Here is a 22,505-nt window from a genome sequence, read left to right on the forward strand (position 1 = left end):
CAATTATGCCACAAACCCGAGCTAAAAGAGGAGCTTCTAACATAGCAGGTAGGTGTTTCGTACTTTTAATTTTGTTACATTATGTTAATATTGTTAATGTAGAAATTCAATCATTTGTTCCGATATTACTTTGAAAGTAAACAAATAAGTGAATTATGGAATAAAATGAGGTAAGGATACTTTGGCAGTTGTGCCACAAACCCGAGCTGGAGGAAGAGCTTCTAGTACAGCAGGTAGGCGCTCCACACTTTTAATTTTGTTACATTATGTTAATATTAATAATGTAGAAATTCAGTCATTTATTTCCGATATTACCATGAAAGTAAACAAATAAGTGAATTATGGAATAAAAGAAAGTAAGTGAGTGAGAGACTTGATTAGCTATTTTGGATATGTGGATAACTAATTATATCAATGTGATATATTGATATCGACTTCTATTTAAAACTTGATTAGCTACTTCTGAAAGGAGGCTTATGATGTCAAAGGATCCTTGATATCAACATTAAAAAACAAACATAAGTAAGATATTAAAGTGAAATACGATTAGCTATTCTGGCTATTTAGATAGCTAATAATATTAACGGGTTACATTGATATCAATATTTTCATTTTAAACTTGATTAGCTAGGGGGGCTAATGATGTCAAAAGTTGTTTTGATATCGGCATTTCTAAATAATGGATTTAAGATATTTGGAAAGGGGTTGAGTAGTTATCCATGTTAGGATAAATAGTGATATCAATGGGTTATATTGATATTGACGTTAATTATTAGTTTCGATTAGTCGGTCCCGGATAAGAAACACTAAATATGATGCTGGTAATATTACTACCACCAACAAAAAAAAGGGGCCATAACTGAATGCTAAGAGAGTATGAATTTTCAAAAGAAATAAGATGGATTAGATATCAAGGAAAGTGTAATAATATGATTGCACTTGATTAAAAAACATTGATAAGAAATGATAAGTATGATTAGTTCATAATTTAAAACATTAAATAGTGATATAATTGTTGCATTTTCATAATAACTATATTCGTTTTACATGGCCTTATCATTTGCATCGAGTAATTTCCCACTCATCATGTTTTGTTATTATAGATTAGAAATAAATATGTATCATTTTAAGATTAAATGTAATCTTACTTAATTATGTATTAATGACATTTAAGTTTTATTTTGATGCTTGATTTTGAACATACAAAATCATTTAATATGATGTTATTATGACTCTTATATGTATGTTTTAAATTTTATTCTTCCATAGATTATACCGTGAATTACAAACATAAATATAAATGCTTGGTTAAAATGATGAGCATCATTGATGTGTGGCGAGATCCAAGATGATTGGATTAGGATTGGGATTGTGTAGAAGTGAATTGGAATATAGTCGATAACTTAGGACCTCTCGGTATAGAGTAAAGTTTGCTAAAATTTTAGTAATTTTTTTTTAAAATAAAATCAGTGTGAATAAACATGAATATGTTACTTTATTTCAGATAAATTTAGGCTGTTACAAATATGAGGACTGAGGTAAATGTGAAGAAAAATAGGCCAACGCGTGTAACACTCGTGCTAGTGGGTGGGAGAACACCACCACATTCAAGAGGCGAGTGAGGAGTCTCCCGATGAAAGTGGATCGTTGAAGGCCAAACATCGACTTTCACGATGACGTTGGAAGTGACACATTGAGCTCTTCCTATTGTGGTGGTGGAAAAGTGGTAATGATGCTCTAATGATTTTTTTTTATTTTTCTACCTCTTTTCTCTCTCATTTTCTTGAGATTTGAGCTAGAACTATCAAAATTAAAAAGTGTCATGTCATTTTTTTTTTGTATCAAATTTAGTCATATTTTATTGATTGCTATTTGTTTTAAATCCATTTTTAATTGATTTGTTTTTCAATTTTACCCCTTAGTGTTTGGTTTCATTTAATTTTTATATCAAATTTAATCCCTATTCTTTTTATTGTTACTTGTTTTATTTTAAATTATTTTTAATTGATTTTTTTTTCAATTTCATCCCTTATCATTTGGTCTCATTTTATTTTTATATCAAATTTGGTCCTCATTCTTTTAATTTCTATTTTTATATCTTTTTTACAATTGATTTTTCTTTTTAGTTTCATCTTAAAAAATTAGGTTTGTTAGGATTGGGTTTCACAGGTTTAACCTGGGTTAACTGAAGTTTTTTTTTTCATTGTGTTTTTTTTTAAATTAATTTTTTATCTTCCTTTTCTTTCAACATTTAATTGATTTGAGAATTGAGTTTCATAATTTTCTTTAATTTACCTTCTATAAAGCTATCCTGATATGACCAGGTTGTGGATTTGCTATGTTGACTTAAGTATATTCAGATCGTTTTTTTTATTTTTTTTAAATTTTTTTTTTTTAATATTTGATTTACTAGTAATTGAGCTTCTAATTCTTTTCTCTTTTATTTTTTATGAGGTTATATCGTTCTAATTTAATTTTTGCTTTATTCTTAGATAAGTTTATATAGACCTTTTAAAAATATTAAAATGATATGTTTTTATAATATTAAAAATTATTTATCTTTTGCAGTTAATCATTGTTATTTATTTTATTTTCTTCAGTTTATTTACTATTAAAGTTTTTTTTAATCATATTAGAGCTTATTAATCTTACTGAAATTAATAACCAACATCTTAACTTTTTTTTAGAAAAAACCACTAACAACACCCAGTATTTTTTTTAACATTAAAAAAAAAACTAACCAGCATTACACATTCCACCGACATAGAATTTGGGGGTGATAATGACTAATGAGGGAAATGTAAACCCTCCCGTGGAGCATGCTTGACTTTGAGAATATAGGACCCGCCACCGTGAACGATTGTTATTATTTATTGAAAGACGCAATTAAAAATAAAGTTTATTTATTTATTATTATTTTTTATTAATGTGGATTTCTGGGTAGCTTATTGGATATCTTAACTAATTTTATAAACCATAAAATTAATAATTATATAAATTTTTAATAGCCCCGAGAGAATTTGAATTTATGATTATTAGGGAGTAAATCTAAAATCTAACTAGTTGAAGTACCCTTCAAGATTAAAATTAATAATAATATAAGACTCTAATAAGTCTAAAGTTTATAAAACTAATAACCTCTATCCAATTAAACAACACCCTTTCTTATTTTTTTTTAGTTTAGTATGGATGTCCGGGACAGTTTGCATGTATCTCGACTAATTCGACGGGTTCTGAAATTAACGATCATGTAAGTTTTTAGTGGTCATCATATGAGTAACCACATGACTCAAATCTAAAACTATAAAAAAAAAATAAATTTTTTAATTTCAAATTCTTATTACTGGATCATCATCAAGATGATTAACATTCTTTTTTTATTTTGTTGGAGTTGAAGGAGGCAAAGGTCGCCATGTTAAGGTGGGAAAGTAGATTAAATTCTTCTCCGTATTTTCGTGCCACGTAAAATGTACTGCCAAGGCAAGTCATTGGGCCAACAGTCATCCCCTCTGCCTTTGACACGGCACCAGGCAAGCGACTGACTTTTTAGTCTTCACTCTCTTGTTAAAGTCTCGTGGCACGCACTCCTTCCTTCCTTCCTTCTTTCTCTCTGTACTGCTCTCTCAAGCTTGCATTCCTTTGCTAATAGCAGATGACGCTGTTTGGAAGTCTGTAGAGTTGGGTTTCTTTGCTTCAAGTAGCAGCAGGTTTGTGTCTTTTTTAACCTCTTTTTTCTTTTTCGTTTTTATCCACTTAGTTTTTAACTGGGTTTCAATAATTTAACGTAAAAGTTACTATAACCCTTTGCTGTTCTTGAATGACTCTGTATCAGAGTTGCTGGTTTTGCTTCTTCAAAGTTAAATTTGGGTATTCTTGTTCTTGTTATGAGCTGTTTATCAAAAAGCACCAATGTGTAAAGCTAGCTAATAAATTTGTTAAGTGTTATGCTTTCTTAGTAATGCCATGTTCAACTGGGTCTTTGAGTTCTAAGCTCACCTCTCCTTGGTCTTATGGGTAAGAACTAAAGACAGTCTGCTAGAAGTTCTTTTGGCTAATGATGTTTTTCCACAACATTGAATCAGCTATCTATGTGAACTGCTTGGTGAATCAGGATTTGAGGGGTAATTAGCTGCAGATTATCATTAGGATTGTCACTAGGTTGATTCAAGATTGAGTGACTTAATGAGAGTATAAAATTAGTCAATAAGGTTGGCCATTATAATGAGAATAATATGGCTTGTTCAGAACACATTTGTGAACAAAAATAATCACTGAATGGCTCGATTGCTGAAAGTGTTTTCTTAGGTAGTGACGGGTTACTGTACAAGATAGAAAAGATGGAGATAAGAGAGACGAAGAAGATAAGAAAAAAGAGACGAAGATAAAATTATGTTTGATAGTGGCGTATAAGATAGAGTGACTGTTCTGATTATAGAAAATAAAATAAAATAAAATATAAAAAAATCTATTTTACTCTTAATATGTTTAAAAAATTAATTATATATATATATATATATATATATATATATATATATATATATATACACACACTTTAGTTTATATTGAATATTGAAATTAATGATATTATAATAACACTAGTTATAAAAATTAGATTGCTCGACAAGCCGACGAAAACCTGAACTAGTTTAGGTTTAAGAAAAATAGTGGAAGGATTGACTCAACCTTACCCAATTAAAAACTCGGGTCGACCCATGACTCGAGATTAAACACGGGTCAAAAACCCGTTGATTTTTTTTTTTGCCAAAACGAGGTTGCTTTGATTATTTTTTTAAAATTTCTTTTTTGGGTCAACCCGGGTTGACTCTCATGGCTCGTGATCTAAGCCTTGTCTTGGTCTAACTCTCGAGTTGAGTTTTAAAACTATGATAATAATCATTTTTATTGATACATTGAATCGGGTCATCCCGGGTTGACCCTCGCGACCCGTGACCCAGCCTAACCCCTGAGTCAAGTTTTAAAACTATAATAATAATTATTTTTACTCATACGTTAACCCAAGTCAACCTAGGTTGACTTTAACGACCTATGACTCGACCTTGTCTCGGGTCAACTCTCGAGTCAAATTTTAAAACTTTGATGATAATCACTTTTAATTTTACGTTGACTCGTGTCAGCTCAAGTTGACCCTCCTGACCTTTGACTTGGGCTTTGTCTCGGGTTAACCTCCAAATCGAGTTATAAAATTATGATAATAATTATTTTTATTCATACATGGACTCGGGTCAACCCGAGTTGACCCTCTCAACTCATGACTTTGGCCTTGCCTCGGGTCGTTTCTTTAGTTGGGTTTTAAACTTTGGTAACAATTACTTTTATCCTTACACTGAGTCAACCTGGGCTGACCCTCCCAACTCATGACTAGAGCTTTGCTCCAGGTCAACTCTCGAGTTGAGTTTTAAAACTATGATTATAACCACTTTTATTCGTACATGTCTTAGTTAAACAATTTTAAAATTGAGAGTTTTTTACAATGATATTTTAGGAATAAAAAATTAAAAATAAAAAATATTGTCTTTGAAGATATGTCCTCTTTGTATTTCTAGTACAAAAATTCTCTCCAAAATTGTTACAGGAACTATTTTATTTTATATCTTTGTCTCTATCTTGTCAACAACACATTTATGTTCATGTCCTTTTTTGTTTTAAAACAGTAACCAAACACTATCTCAAGATAGGTTGCTAGTTGGTATAAATCATTAAGTACAGAAAGTGCTAACATTTGCATTAAGAAGTAGATTCCGTTGGCAGTTTTTGATCCATCAAGTACTAGCAGCTAGAACCACTGAAATCTGGTCAGTACTAGATTGCTTAATTGTATCCTTTTGAGCTTGAATTCAGTGAGCATTAAAGGTTATAAGCATGGGAACTAAGCTAACTAGAATTCTTCTGCTGTAATGTATTGGGCCTGAATGAGTTGTTTTTATGCATTTTTTGAATCATTGCTATCATTGGAGCAATTGATGTTTCACCTGCATTTCTTATTTTTCTTCTCCCACATTTTGGGTACCCGTTCTTGTTAATCAAAATAATTTAGTGTGATTCTTCATTGAATTTTCATTCTGTAATTACACACGCATTTATGTGTATTGAATATTGACTTCATTTTCTGTTCCTTGTGTAGGTTCTATTAATAAGAAATGGCTAACCATGACAAAGATAATATTCCAACGCTGTCAGACACACATCCAAAGTCAGTGGATGAAAATGTGGATTCTCGATTTCGGCCATTTCTTTCCAGGACTCAAAGTGCATCAACTTCCATTCCTTTGGATTCCATGGAGTCCTATGGTTTTGAAACCAACATCGTTGGCTTTACTGGTCCACTGCGTAGTGCAAGAAAAGCTCCACTGGTACAGATGAGTGGTCCATTATATATCAACCGCAACACTGAAAACTTGTTTCTGGCAAAACATGGTGTAACAACTCGCAAAAAGGTGGATTCCAAGCCAGAAAAATATCCATCTCTTAATGGAAGGGATAAGAATGACTGGGATGACAACTATACTGCTACAAATGCCCATTTAATGAGGTCTGGGCAACTAGGCATGTGCAATGATCCTTACTGCACAACATGCCCATTGTATTACCATTCTACAGCTTCACAGCAAAGACATGCAAAAACTTCTAGTATATTTGATTCCAAGGTATGCTTTTGTTCTAATATGAAAAACCTTATACCTCATGGAATTTCTGCCATGTTATTCTGGATTTTTACTGCTGCTACATTTTGCCCTCAATTATATGAACAGGGGGAACCAGTTTCTCTTTGGATTCAGGATTTAGACTTCAGATCTAAGTGCCTATTTTGTGAAAAATACTTTTACTTGGTTACTTTGGTTGGATATTTTTATCATATATCCACGATTTTCCTCATCACTAGTTTGGTTTCATGATGATCTCTGTTATTATTGACCTAGTCAGTATAGCTCATCAACATAGCTGATTGCTCATTTTCTGAGATTGGAACACCCTAGTAATATTTTTGTGGACCTTTCTACTGTAATAATGGGGGTACTGAAACATTTAAATGAATTTTATTTCTGCGCTTGCTAGCTTTATTTATAGAAGTGGAGTTTTTTGTGCATTTAAAAACTGGATTAATCACTGAAATTGTCCTTGTATAATAAAGAAATTCTACAATTTATCCTTATTTGCTTATGATTATTTTTTATTTCCAAAATTCCCTTACAAGAAGACTTTCATGTGCAGATCATGTGATTAATTCCAATGGTTTAGTCTGAAAAACTTGCCAAAAAGATAGATTAGAAATTTAATGTATTTTCAAGGATAAAATTGACTCGATTTGATATACCAGGACAAATTGGATAATTACCCTATTATATAAAGATAGAGTGAACCATTAATCCATAAAAATTTCACTATGCTCATCCAATATGACTGGATTTTTTTGATAATCTTGGTACAATATTTTGCTTCTGAAAAAGCACAAGTACTTTGTTCTTGAAAGTGACAAGTAGTTGCTCAGTAGGATAAAAACATAAAAATCTTGCAAATGACTTCTCATTTCATTGACATGCTATCGCAAACTGGTCGTACTTGGTGAAAAGATGAAGTATTTTGAATTCATGACGTGATGAATCTCACAAGTCGAAATACAAGTTGTAATTATGGTGATTGGTCTGGACTCTTGATGCTGTTCTTGTTGGTGATGATAGAGCGGCAGTGGAGGAATGGGATTATGATAATTGTTTTGATGTCTTCATGAAGGAAAAAGTGGTGCTAGTTTTGTCTGCAGTATGTATGTGGTGGTAATAGAGGCTGTACAGATCAAAGGAGTGTTGGTGTTATTCTTTATGGTCAGAAAGTGTTACATGTCATCAGATATTGTGTCTCAGTTTCCTCTTATTTTGAACCATCCAATTGAAAAAAAATGTTATATTGAAGAGTATCTTTTAGTTTGTATAGTTAGGTATTGGTTGTAGGAGTAATATATGTGTATTTATTTGAGGGCAGGGACTTTTATGGGCTCTGGTTGCGTATGCTTTCTGGGTACTGAACCTCATAACTGTTAATGAAACTATTAATGATGATTCACATGGGACATGGTTTGTTGGTCAGGGAGTTGGGGCTTTGAGTTTCGTATTCTCTTTTTCGATATTGGAATTGGAATATTTTATCTTTATGATCATCGTAAATTCTTTTGTTAGTGTTCCTCTGTTGATATAGCCTACTGTTATGGAACCTGTTAAATTCTTAATTTCTTTTGGAATGCTCACTTTCATTGATCGTTTGCAAAACTCTCACTAGCAATCAGTTAAATTCTCCAACGGAAGAACTCATAAAAGCTCAAGGTTGGATCTTGACACTCTGTTTGTTGGTTTTGAGGACTACAACATGATGGTAGGGGAAAATTGGTGTTCAAGTTGAAGGAATTTGGAGGAGGAAGAAGAAAAACTAGTTCAATTTTTTACTTTTCAAAGTCGTAGATTCATTATGTTTTTGAGGACCTAATATGATAATTGGTTAAGAGAATCAGTTCTTTTTTTTTTTTTTTTTTTTAAAGATTTTGACAGCTTATATGCTTATGGTGAAGATGATGGATTGATGCATTGACAAAATTTGATCATTGGTTTTCATGTCTAAAGTCCCTAATTTGATTTGTTTTTATTTAGTAAATTTCTTATGCCACTGTTAACTTGGTAAACTAGACAAACCATTTTTTTCTTCTAGTTGGTTTGTGAGGACTTTATGGAGGGGTTGGTTGGCTTCAGACAAGATCAAGAAGCAGTGTTTGACTGTTTTCCTTGTGGGAGAAAGCATTGGTGAAAAACGTTGTGCATACTCTTTACTCTCATTTTTCCATAGTTACATGAGCTCAAGTAAAAATATAATCAACAATATCTACCTGACAAAAAAAAAAAAACATTCCAACTGCCTGAGAATTGTGTATCTTTTCTAATTTTACAAGTAGGAAACCGTATCCAGTATCCTGTAAATGGGCTTATATTCTCATTTGTAACATTACAGTCTGTTGAACCATTACTCGATCATTGCTTTATTTATAATTATTGCTGCCATATCTTTGTTATTACCAATTATGATAATTTAATGGGCCTACTTCAAGGTGTTCATTCAACTTTTTGCGCTTCTTGCAGTTTCACAGTGTTCTCTATGGAGATGCTAAAGGCTGGGCAAGGAGATTCAATAATGCTATAAACTCATATATTCCTGGAGTTATGAATCCTCATACTAAAGTTGTTCAGGAGTGGAACAAATTTTTTGTCCTTTCTTGCTTGGGGGCAATTTTTGTTGACCCCTTGTTTTTCATCTTGCTGTCGGTGAAACAGGTGTTGTTGATTTGTTTATATTTCCAGAATTTATAATTAGAGTTGCATTAAAATTGTGAAGTTCATAGATTGTGCATTTACATATAGCTCAGTAATCATGCTTTTAGTAACTTTTATGCAGGTTTGTGCAATGTATTATGCAGAGATTTTTTTTTATTTCTTTTTTCCTGCAAGGATATGAGATTTTTCTTCACATCCTATTGAGTTTTGCATTCAGATTCCAGAGTTCGCCCTGAACAGTATGTGTGGAATCTGGATATTCTATTGCTGAGAGGTTCCATGATAAGGTCTTTTTGCTGTTTGTGATTTCATGTGGATTATATAGAACTCCCAGATTCCACACATACTGTTCAGGGCAAACTCTCATAATAATGCTCAAAGCTGCTGTTATTGTTTAGACACTTTATCTGTTTTGAGGTTCAATGCTTTGTTATTTAGGCACTTTATATAATATTCTCCTCTGTTCATTACTTCATGCTGTATTGTTTTTGGTTTTACATGATTTTCTTTTCTGGGTGCAGGAAGAAAAGTGCATAGTTATTAATTGGGGAATGACTAAAGCAGTTGTGTTTTTAAGGTGCTTGACTGATGCCATCTTCTTACTGAACATACTTCTTCAGGTACAAAGCTGGGTTTTATTAGGAGAAAAAAACTCCTAATAAAAATGATGAGCTTGTAGTTGTGTTCTTCTAATTAGTTCAGTATGATTGTCAAATTCCAGTGCCTTTGTCTTGAGCTATTGTAAAACCCAGCTTTGACCATGTACAAAAACTGTTTTAACTAGCTAATTAATCCATTAATATTCTCTTCATTTATTTTCTGCAGTTTAGGTTAGCTTATGTAGCTCCTGAATCTAGAGTGGTTGGTGCTGGAGAGTTAGTTGACCATCCAAAGAAAATTGCCAAGCACTATCTCCGAGGATTTTTTTTTATTGACTTATTTGTGGTATTACCACTTCCACAGGTATGTTATTCATTCTTTGTCTAGCATATCCTTCTTCTGGGATTGGTATCGAGTCTGTTGTGAGAGGTGCTTAAAAGAAAAGGCTGTTAAGGCATTGTAACTATCCACCTTCAGAAATTTGCTTAAAAATCAACATGTTGCATCTATATTCTTGTGTTTGAATAGTTAGTTATCTAATTATCAGTGTTCTGAACCTAGCTGAGGATGTGAAAATTAATTACATGTCATTATGTAATTTCAATCCTGGCGAGCACAAGGATGTCTCTGGGCCTTATACCCAAGTTAGTTCAAGCAAGTCTGAATCTGATTGCATGATATGTGGAGGATAAATAATGTCCACAATTGGAAATCAAGTCTTGCGAGAACCTGAAAATGGTAGGGGTAGATAATGAATCAACAAAAGTGAAGTGTCCAGTGCTGCAGCCTCTAATATGTAATGAGCAATGCCATGACAGTGATTTTCCGAACACTCTCCAAATCTCATTGTCAGTCATATATATGCATCTCAGGTTCCATAAATGGAGATATGTGCGTCTATCTTGCCAAGATTGAGATTTGAAGAGCATGTGGACAATAACTTTCAAAGTGACCATCCATAGTGTTACTCAGTGTGCATTTACATTCCTGATTAAAAAAAAAGCATGAACAAATATCTATCTCTCTTCAAAAAGTTAAATCAGGATAAATAAATTAATGAATTTAAAATGAACAGAAGGCAATATAATAGTGAGGAATGGTGCAAGATGGATCAATATAGCCCAACTAGTTTGGGTTGAGGCTTTGTTTTTGTCGTCGTTGTCGTCATTGTATGTGAATAGAAAGAAATTACTTTGAAAATGGTTTGCATTATTGATAAACTTCTAGTGTTTTGAGTAGAACTAGACAAACTTTCATGTGATTATTTAAGGAAAGCATTCGTAGTTAACTGGCAATTAACAAGAAAAAGGTTAGAAGATTTATGTGAAGAGAGCTTCTACACTTGACGCAACCCTTCTGCCTTCGTAGCAGTACACCGTACAGAGGCCAAAAGTTATCCCATCTCGCCTCAGTTGCTTTAAATTGAAAGGAAAAGATCCTTAAAGTCCTCCCCATTCCATTTACCAAACAACAACAAAAAATATAGGATACCTCCAAAGAAACATACAATCCTTGTTCAGTGAGCCTTTGCTTTACAATTACAGTTGACTAGAGTGACTAGCTGGAGATAGATGGAAGTTTTAATTATTCTGAATTTCTTGTCACATGCTGAAAATGAAATAACTTGTGATTGCTTGGAATATAAACTGTAATCTTCTAGTATTTGGGTAATTGTGTCTAATATAATTTGTAATCTTTCTATTATTTGATTATTTGTGTCTAACATAAATATTAAACCTGCATCTGATACCATATTCTTGGTAATCATGTGCAGATCACTTTGTTTTTACTACTCCTACCAAAAGGATTGGATTCCTTTGGAGCAAACTATCCCAAGAATATTTTACAGGCAGTGATTCTTGTCCAGTACATTCCAAGGTTGTTTAGGTTTATTCCTCTTCTCATTGGTCCAAATGGCTTCATATTTGAGACGGCTTTGGCAAACTTCTTTATAAATCTTTTCACCTTTTTGTTGTCTGGCCATATCATTGGATTGTGTTGGTATCTCTTTGGCTTGCAGGTGAGTAGAAATCATTATGTGCTTAAATATGATGGCAGAGCTTTATTTTTTTTTTAACATTTTTCTTGCCATTTGAATATCCAAAAGCTTTTATAAACATTGTTACTATTCCAGATTTCATTATTAGAGATACATAGAGTGGATGAACTGTTAATGATACTTTTTTTCATTAGTTTCACCCTCTCCTATTAAAGAAGTGAAGTCATAATGCAATCTCAAGTTTGTAACCTCTGAAGCAATGAAATAATTCATCATTCTGTTTTTTATTTGAATTATAATATAATGAAATCATAATTGTTTTCAAATAAAGTATATTAAACTAGTTTCAAAATCAAGACCTGAGCATCATTCCTTCCAAGTTTCTCATGCTGCTGTCATTGCTCAGATTTCAAGTCTATTTTTTATAATGATTTTAAGACTTGTTTCATATATTTTCTAGCATGTATCTTTACTCATCTGCATAAATCCTTCCCATATATCAGCGCGTTTCAGTGTGCAATTGTTTAATGACTGAATTTCTTAAAATTCCTACATGGAAGGTTTAGCTATTGAGCAGTATTTGTGCTCTCAAAGTCAATAAAACAAACTCCTAGTTATTTTTTGGTTTCCTTGTATGACACTTATTTTATCTTCGTATGTTGTCCTGGCATGGTTTGTTTGCTGTCTTCTTGTATTATCCTGGCATGGTTAGTTTGCTTTCTTTGGCATATTGCTTGCTTTCTCTTTTTGTTAATTAAGAGAATTCTACAACTACTTTCATATTACAATGCATCAGTGATGGTACTCAAACGGTTCTCCTACTCTTTTAACAGAGGTTAATTCAATGTCTTCATCATGCCTGCCGTAATTCTAGTTATAAAAATGACTGCATGGAGTTTATAGATAGTGGTGGACACGAGAAACATGGGTCTGATACAAGCTGGAAAGAAAATGCCAATGCCAGTGCTTGTTTTACATTGGATGGTTTTTCTTATGGAATCTATGCCCATGCAGTCAATCTCACTGGGGAGAATATCATCATCAGATACACATATTCATTAGTTTGGGGAATCCAGGTATGGAATCAATGGCATCTTTTGTACACCGTTCTTTCATTTTCTTCTATCTATTATTAGTTAACTGGAAATTTTCTCTAAAGTAAGGCGTGCGAACTTGCCACTTGAAGTTGTGTTTACCAAGATGGTATTGCTACTAAGAATATTGTCTTTAATCATCATGCTTTTATTCTTAGGTAATAACTTAGTCATTGTCCAATTTTTGTTTGATGGGTAATTGATCACTTTGGTGCACTTATTATCAAACCTAATCTAACTGTGGCTTTTAATGTTGTACAGAATTTCTGTATCACTGCAGAAAACATTCCTTTGATTTTATCTAGTTAATATTTACCATTGGATCGAAGTTTTAATGGTTGACTTGCTAATTGTTCATCTGGTTCAATTTTACTGAATTTGGGGCTGTTTAGTATTCCACTTTTAATTCAATTCAACAACCATCCATTCACTGTCATCTTTAAATCATTAAAAAAATGAAGTTCATGGCTGCAACAACAAAATCTTGTTGGCAAGATTGGTGAATGTGCTTTTGTATCATGGCCTGTGTTCCTAGCAAAACTCACACATCCTACAAATCATGGAAAGCCCATTACCCAAATTTTTTTTTTTAAAAAAATGTTATTGGACCCATTAGAATCAACAATCTAGGTCACGGGTTTGATGAGTAAACTTGGGTTGACCGGAATCGATACAATATGTCATCATCTCAATATTGAAAAAATTTAGCTTCAATTGTTTTTTTAAAAGTGAAACCTCTTTTTACTAATTGTTCAGGTTGCCTTTAAACTCGTGTGTGTGGTCTTTATTTTTATGTTATTTTTTTTGTCATTTGTCCTTTGATTTTTTATTTTTGTTTTTAAATCTGTCAAGTCAACTAGGTTGTAACTCCCATATAATTTAATTAAAAGCCTAGACCTAGTATGAACTCGAGTTAGAAGTTTGCAAGTTTGACTTGTTAGATTAAGTTTAATTACAATGTCAAAAAATTCATCATAGCTTGGATATTTTTTTTTTAAGTTCAACCCACAGCATAGAAGTAAACTAGTACTCTATATATCTTGTTAACATAATCCTATATTTTATTATTATTTTGTGAAGCAAATTAGCACTCTTGCTGGAAACCAAACACCGAGTTATAACTCTGAGGAAATCCTCTTTACCATGGCGATAATTGGAATCGGCCTTTTGCTCTTTGCTTTTCTTATAGGAAATATGCAGAACTTTCTTCAGGCTCTCGGTAGGAGGTATGATTTATTGTTGAAATTTTCTTCTTAAATATCTTGCAAAAGCCCTTCTTTTTTTTTCCCGCCCGAGGGGGGGGGGGGGTTTGAATGTTTGTTGGTGAAATCTTTATTCTTGTGAATCCATTTCAATAGAGTTCTTATTTGCAAGCATGGATGGTCTGGGTCAGAATGAGTATGTTAAATGGTGCTTTTTAGTGAGGAAGAAATTTATAGCTTGTGGGTTAAAGATTATCCTGGGTTAAGATTTAAAGATATTTTCTCATTACTCTCTTCTTCAAACTCATTCATGGGTTTTAGATGCATCTTATATAATGATGGTCATCATGGCTTTATTTTTTATCCTTTAAAAAAGAGAGAAAATACCTGAGGTAGTGCGATTAACCTATGCCAAAATAACTTCACCATGCTTGAACTCTTACTCTCAGTAAAGAAAGAATTTGACGCAAAGTCCACTATATTAACAAGAGACTTTGAAAAATATAATCTATCAGCAACAACAAAATTCTGTTTAGATAATCTTAAGAGTGCATGGTATGGTCACCTCATACCATAAGTCAATTACATAAACTACTTCTGAGTTGTTTTTATGGTCACCTCATTAGCGATTATAATAGTTACCATAAGTCAAGTTGTAGGATGGAGCAAAAATGGATGGACTTGCTGCACACTTGAACACATTTATAGCACGTATTGTTGTTCTTGCCTAATGTCAATTCTAATATGTTGATAATCGCTATAGTTTCAGTAAAAAATATACTCGCTAGTACTTGCAGTTTTCCATGTTTTTTCAATATCGTATTCTAGTAGGCTACTCTTTGATATCACATCACATGAAGTTCAGTTGTTGAATCGATTAAAGAATAGGCTTACACCAATTGGGTACTCAACACAGTTATTCTTCATGAATGTGAGTTTAATAATTTAATTTAAATCCTCGAAGATGGAAGTGATAAGTGAGAAATAAGATCAAAAGGCTATTACGATTGCACCTTGAGAAGAAAATGTTGTAAACTTGCATGTAACTTTCGATACGATGCCATTATGATGCAATTCATGTTAACCATTTAGTTTTTGATTCCTAATTTGTTATTTGCAAGTAGACTAGAATGTCATTTGTTTGACTAATCATTACTTGACAACTATTTATCGTTCTCCCTTCTAGGAGGGCAGAAATGTCACTAAGGCGACGTGATGTTGATAAGTGGATGAGACATCGACGCTTGCCGGTAGAACTAAGAAGGTGTGCTATTAATTTTAACTTCTCATCTCTCTCTATATATATCTGTTTTTTTTTCTTTTTTTCTTTTTTTTAATCCTCTCTCCGTCACTCCACACAAACACACTTCTATCATATATTATTGACATGAAGGATTAGTGTTGAAATTTAATGTAATTCAACACAATTTCAAACCTATACTGTAAGTGAGTTAGTAGCTCAACTAGCAGTAGTCAAGTGGTAAGGAGTTAACTAGGAAAAGATGACATCCCTGGTCCGAATACTATCACTTTCATTTTCTAACCCAAATATAAGTATGCAATTGACTAGGGACCTTGAGTTGATAAGCTATTTTTCGTGGTTTGACGCTTAGATTTGGTAATTCACTTGTGGGTTATAAGGTTGTACTGTTCAAAGTGCACAATTCGAGTGATGCGTGCAACGTTTCTCGACAGTCAAAAATATCATTTCATCGTGTCGTTGGAATCACTACCATGTCCTTTTTCTTTTTAGCCAGCGCGTGTTCATGGTGGTAGGGTGGTTTATTGTTAGCGGAGCTTTTTTTATTTTTTTTCTTCTTCTCTCCTCCCTTGAAAAATTTTGCTGTCCTTTTCGTTATTAATATTTCAACTTACATCCTTATTTTTTTTTTAATTTTTGTTCTTGATCTTTATGTAAAAGATTTATTTATTTTTAATTTTATCCTTCAATTTAAATTTATGAAATATTACTTCTTTTTTTTTCCAATTTGATCATTATTCTTTTGATTTCTATTTTTTTATCTTGACCTTTTTGTACAATTTTTATTGGTTTTTAATTTCATTCTTCAATTCGAATTTATTGTATAATATTTTTTATTCAATTTGGTCTTCATTCTTTTGATTTTCCTTGTCCTTTTGTCATAATTATTTTTCTTTTTAATTTCACCCCTCAATAAAAAAAATTTAGTTGCCCTCTAATTTGTTTTTTATTTTGATTTTTATCCTAATTTTTTTATTTGTTATTGTTTGTTGAGGATCCTTTTGTATGATTGATATGTTTTTCTGATTTAACACTTCAACGTTTGATTTGTTGTGGATTAAGCTTCATGGTTTTTCTATGTATGATGCTTTCGGTCTAATGACTCAGGTTATAAGTTTAAAAAGTTGACACGAGTTGACATATTTTTTTTGTTTTTTTACTTGTTTTCTTTTTCTTTTTCATTGTTCGACATTAGTTTATATATATATAAAGATGACTTTATGGTTTTTTTATTTTATTTTTTTCTATTGGGATCTCGGTTTAAGACTTGAGCCATGGATTTGCTAGATTGACCCGGATTAACTCACATTTTATTATCCAAGTTACATGTTTATCATGCTAATTTAGATTGATTCAGGTTGATTTTTTTCTTTTTTTTTAATCTAATTTCATCATTCCATATTTAATTGGATGAAAACTGAACTATATCATTTTTCTCCTATTGGAAAAAAGGTTTTTTCCTAGGTTATCATGATAGCTTTTTTCTTTGTCTGTTAGTTGTTATTGTCTATTTTTTATCTAATTAAAATAAAATCAGATTATTTGACCAGTCAATATTATAACCCGAGTAGTAGATTTTTCTTCTTTCTTTAAAATATGTTTACAACACCTAAACATATGTTTTTATGAAAAAAAGATAATAAGGCCCTGCAACGTAGTGCGAACCCACATCTAGTTTATTATCTAATTATGAAATGAATAATAGGCCACAAAAATAACATTTTCATTTAAAATTAAAATGTAACTAACATTCTTCAACTTGGCTCATTTAACATTTAATATATATTGATTCAATATTGGTATATCCTTAAAATTCTTCCCATGGATACAATGTCCTTTGTACCCAAGCAAAAGAGTTTAAATTGAATGAATCGTAACGGTAAGTCCCTTAGAGCAGGTGTTACCTTCCATGTATTACAATCTAACTCTTTTTTGAATGAAAATCATATGTTGTACATATCTTTATGATTGAACTTTCAAATATTCATTTAGAGTCACAAATAAAATTCAAATATGCATTGTTATTCTCTAAACTGCATGCGTATAACCAGATAAGAGAAGACAAATATAAAATTAATGGAGATTTTAAATCGATAAAATGCGATACAAACACAAAGTATCTCAATCGTATAAAGACTACATGATAGAACTAAGTCTCGTATACCCAACATGCCCCGTATAAGAAATAAGTGATAAACCTTTTTGTCAATAGATTAGCAATCATCAATCTAGTATTGATGTGTTTTGGCCAAAAACACTGCAGCAGAACTATGCAATAAATCTTCAATGGCTTGGGAATTGTTTCAACAACTTTAAGCCTCAAAATAAAACTTCTAAGCCATATAGCTTGTGATGTCATTTCAAAGCATGATACAAACTTTGCCTTAGTGATAGAAGTAGCAACCAAAGATTATTTTGCACTTCTCCAAGAAATGGCCCCCCCAACTAATAAGAAGACATCCTAATGTCGACTTTCTTGAGTCAAGGTAGCCAGCAAAGTTAAAATTTGAATAACTAATCACTTCTAGATGAATCACTTATATATAAGCTTGTAGTCCTTAGTACCTTGAAAGTATCACATAATTTATTTTTTTTAGCTATCTAATGATTCAAACTTGGGTTACTTTGATGCCTGCCTAACATTCCAACTACATATGTAATGTCAGGTCTTCTACAAACATAACATACATTAAACTTTCAATTGCGAAAGCATATGGAATGTACTTTATTTGTTCCCTCTCCATATCATTTCTTGGATTTGATTCAATCTGAACTTGTCACCTTTGACAATAGCCTTATTAAGATTTCTCTCTAAAACTTTCATATGAAATTTCTCTAAAACTTTATTGATATAGGTTTATTGAGACACTTCTAATGTCTATCGGGATTTGTCTCTCTCAAGCTTTATGCCTATGATATAAGAAGTTTTTCCCATATTTTTTCATATCAAATTGCATAAAGAGAAATTGCTTAATCTCATAAGTAAACTTAAATCACTTGAAGCAAGTAGAATATCATCTACATATAGGACTAAGAAAATTATTTTACTCCCACTAACCCAGTGGCGGAGCCACAATGGGGATTACGGGGGCAATTGCCCCCTTAATCCTTTTTTTTTTAATAATTTTTATATTAGAATTTTAATATAATAATTTAACCAACTTTTTTTTTTTTGAATTATTGTTCCTACCACTTTTTCTTAATTTTTCTTTAATTTCTAAACTATTAATTAGTTAAATAAGTAACTTTTTATGCTTTAGATTTTATATTTTAGGTGAGTTTCCTTTATTTTTTATATTTATTTCATTGTTTAATTTTAGTTATATTCCTTAATAATTAGTTATTAAAGATATTAGAGTTTATGATAATTTATGTATTTTTTAAATTAATATGTGTATGTATAATATTATATGCATATGAATATAAATTGAAATGAGTTTTGATGAATTAATATGTATTTTGTTATGAACTTTATATGAAAAATAATGGTGATCAACTTATTAGTGATTAAAAATGAATTATTAAACAATTTAAAAAATTAGGGATACAATAAAAAAATTAAAAAATATATTAATATTTATATTTAATTCACTTGTATAAAACAACAAATCAATAAAGAATTGTTGTCAATAATTTTATTAGTCCCTAGAAGATTTAAAAATAGATGAATGAAAGTTTAATTGTATATATTGAGAAAGAATATCTTTAATAAAATTGATAATAAAATCATTATTAAGCAATTTTAGAATATAAAAACTCGAAAAAAATAATTATAATATAAGTTTTTTTATTTTAAAAATATTTTTAAATTAATTTTATTTGACATGAGTTACTACATGCATTTCAAATTAATTTCTCTATATATAATACATGTATATATAATATATAATATCAAGCATTTATAATTTGCCCCCTCATTTAAATTTTCCTGGCTACGCCACTGCACTAACCTTATGGTAAATACCTTTGAGGGGAGGCTTGTTTAGCCCATATTTAGATTTCTTACTAGAACATTGGAGGAATCAAAATTTGTAACGCATAAAGTTTGAACAATTGCAAATAAACAACAAGCTTACTAAAATATGCAATGAAGCTAAACGTGGAGCATCCACCCATGTAAATTAATCCAAACAAATAAATCAACATATTCTTATAATCTTTCATGTGGGCTTAGATTATAACACACAAGTGATTTATATTACTTTATGATGGAACTATCATTTTATCTCTAAAAGAATTTTTCTAAGCCTGTAGGAAACTAGGTTATATATATATAAACCAAAAACACTTTTGAAAAACAATATGCATTACAATACTAAATACGTAGTTAATAGATAGCTTAGATAAATTATGCACAGGACAAATAAAACTAAAACGTAAGCATCAAAACTCTATCATTCAACTCCTTTGTATAGTGTCGCCAAACTCAAATCAAAACCCTTGTTTATGTACATACAACCTTACTCAAATGAAATGGGATTCATGACATTTATTCGTTTGAACCATTTAGCAGTGTCCTAGCAAATATTCTTTCATTATGACTTGCATGTTGCTATCCCTTTTTATTTTCCATCTATAATATTTCCCTTTGTTTTTGTGGTGCACTTCTAATGATTTACTTCTATGTATGGTTGCATTCCTTGGAATATGTTTCGTAGATCTAATAACAGCTGAAACTACTCTCATGTAGGAGAGTGGTAGAAGCTGGACGGTACCATTGGGCTGCTACTAGAGGTGTAAATGAAGAAATGCTTTTGGAGAATTTGCCTGAAGACCTCCAGAGGGATATAAGAAGGCACCTCTTCAAATTTGTCAAGAAAGTAAGATACAAATATCCTGGTCTAATAAAATTGCTTTGCTGCGTATCGCATGCCCATTTATTACTTCAGATCCTTAGGGCTTATAACTTCCCAATTTAATTTGACTATGAGGTGGCATTCAAACTCCAATCTCATTCCATCCAAAGAGAATTTTGAATTATCATGTATTTACCTGTAACATTTTGTAGGTATGGATTTTTCGCCTGATGGATGAACATGTCTTAGATGCTGTTTGTGAGAAATTGAAACAGAAAATATACATTAAGGGAAGTGAAGTTTTTTGTGTTGGTGGTCTGGTTGAGAAGATGGTTTTTATTGTGCGTGGAAAATTGGAAAGCATCGGACATGATGGGACGGTGGTAGCCTTATCTGAAGGGAATGTTTGTGGTGAGGAACTTTTCACATGGTTTCTTGAGCATAGTTCAGTGTCCAAAGGTATATCATTATTCTGAAAAATATATTGATTCTTATTTCACTTCATTACTGACTGGTTTAAGTTACCCGCTAGCTAAACTTCCAATGGCTTCTGTCACACCATAAGAGCATGAACATGGTTTATTTTGCTTCCTGGTGCAGATGGAAGGAAAATCAAGATTTCTGGACAGCGTTTGATTAGCAGCAGGACAGTAAGATGCTTAACAAATGTAGAAGCATTTTCACTCAGTGCCGCAGACCTTGAACAAGTCACCAGCCTTTTTGCAAGAAACCTGCGGAATCCGCTTGTCCAAGGAGCCATAAGGTTATTCCGATGCCAATTCATAGCTTTTAGCATATGCTTTAATGAGGATACCAGTTTGGTCATGCAAGAAAACAATGCATTTCAATTATTATTCAAGCTTTTCATCTTAATCCCCCGAGAAATTACAAAAACTCGAATTCCATTAAAATTTCATATCATATAATTTCATTCCAACAACACATTTACAACAAAAAAAAATGAGAGAATATTATTTACGATAATAACAAGATAGAAATTTTTCACGCATTCCAGTATCATTGTCATGGATCGAGGATCCAAATCAAATGTTGGATGTCAGATTGTGGACATGAGTCATAAACATGAAGGGGATACATGGCACATTAAATCAATGGTTGCAAAATGCACTCTTAAAACAGCAAGCTCTTTCACTTGACTTTGTTTTGCCTTCTGACAGGTATCAATCTCCCTACTGGAGAGCCCTTGCTGCTACCCACATTCAAGTTGCCTGGAGATATCGGCAGAAGTGTCTGAAGCATAGCAAGACCTCTCAATCAAATCATATTACCTCTCTCTCGAATCATTCTTCTTTCTCGAGGGTTTAGATCTTGTATTTTTAGATTGCTAAGTGATCTTGAGCCTATCTCCCTCTCGAAAGCTTCTTCTTACAAAAAATTATTGTAGAACCTTGTCTCTTAAAATTAATTTCTTCAAGAATTTTCTTAATTCATATCGCTTTATATACACTTGAAGTCAAGGCCAAAAATTTAGCTTTCATGATTGATTGTTTTTTTAAATACCATGAAATAGCTCTTGAATTAAGTTTAAAAATATATCTAGAAGTGCTTTTATTGGGTAAAGCTGGTAAAGCCAGCATTGAGACCCAACAACCTCAAAATTTTGATAAGATTCAATTAAATTAAAGAAAACTAACTTATCTTCACTCCTGTAATTGATATAGACATCATCTAAGAACCATAAATCTTTATGATTTTTTTCATTCCTATAAGAAGTTATAAAAAAAAAGTGTTATCTTCTATTTCTGTAAAATTAGATTTTATACCATCATTGATATAATCATATTTGTTACACTTTAAGCATTTAGCTTTTAATTCGTTCATTTATATAATGTTTATATTTCATTGACTTTGACTTGTAAAATGTTGAATAATTGTTTCTATATCTTTTTTTTTAGAATTAGAATATTGATTCTTTAAAATTATGATATAAAAATCTATTATTATCGTTGCTTGTACTTCATTAGACGGTAGAGTAATAATTATTAAATGAAACTTGTAATGCATGTTCTTTCTTGTTTTGTTGATTCAACTTTTGATCATGAATTAGTAAGGAATTTTGCAATATATCAATGAAGAATTCATAAATATTCTTAGATTTCTTTGTTGAACACATAACAAAATTGAGTTTTGAAGTCAATGATCGAAGAATCTTCTCAATGATGGTTAGATTCTCTATTTTATCATTATGGATTTGCATCTTGTT

At 31.6% G+C, this 22,505-nt stretch overlaps 1 protein-coding gene across 2 annotated transcripts; it reads left to right on the top strand.

Moving 5' to 3' along the window:
• The first annotated feature begins 3,515 nt into the window (after positions 1-3,515).
• Positions 3,516-21,746, top strand: LOC133675411 (probable cyclic nucleotide-gated ion channel 20, chloroplastic). Of its 2 annotated transcripts, none has more exons than XM_062096777.1 (13): positions 3,516-3,707; positions 6,143-6,665; positions 9,138-9,329; positions 9,851-9,949; positions 10,155-10,292; positions 11,704-11,949; positions 12,762-13,004; positions 14,103-14,248; positions 15,411-15,488; positions 20,176-20,305; positions 20,494-20,740; positions 20,882-21,044; positions 21,460-21,746. In XM_062096777.1, the coding sequence occupies exons 2-13, from the start codon at positions 6,159-6,161 to the stop codon at positions 21,605-21,607; spliced, it is 2,337 nt and encodes a 778-aa protein (XP_061952761.1). In that variant the 5' UTR covers positions 3,516-3,707; positions 6,143-6,158; the 3' UTR covers positions 21,608-21,746. The 2 variants fall into 2 exon arrangements, with proteins under 2 accessions (XP_061952761.1, XP_061952762.1); XM_062096778.1 differs by having other exon boundaries at positions 11,704-11,807; positions 12,943-13,004; positions 14,212-14,248.
• The last annotated feature ends 759 nt before the right edge of the window (positions 21,747-22,505 follow it).

Source organism: Populus nigra, chromosome 16, assembly GCF_951802175.1.
Source record: "Populus nigra chromosome 16, ddPopNigr1.1, whole genome shotgun sequence".
NCBI classification, from domain to species: domain Eukaryota; kingdom Viridiplantae; phylum Streptophyta; class Magnoliopsida; order Malpighiales; family Salicaceae; genus Populus; species Populus nigra.

Excerpts from the sequence above, each read along its gene's own strand:
- LOC133675411 (XM_062096777.1), top strand. The coding sequence starts at position 6,159 with ATGGCTAACCATGACAAAGATAATATTCCAACGCTGTCAGACACACAT. Across the intron at positions 9,330-9,850 it reads TCTTGCTGTCGGTGAAACAG|GAAGAAAAGTGCATAGTTAT; the intron begins GTGTTGTTGATT and ends TTCTGGGTGCAG. Across the intron at positions 20,306-20,493 it reads TCTTCAAATTTGTCAAGAAA|GTATGGATTTTTCGCCTGAT; the intron begins GTAAGATACAAA and ends AACATTTTGTAG.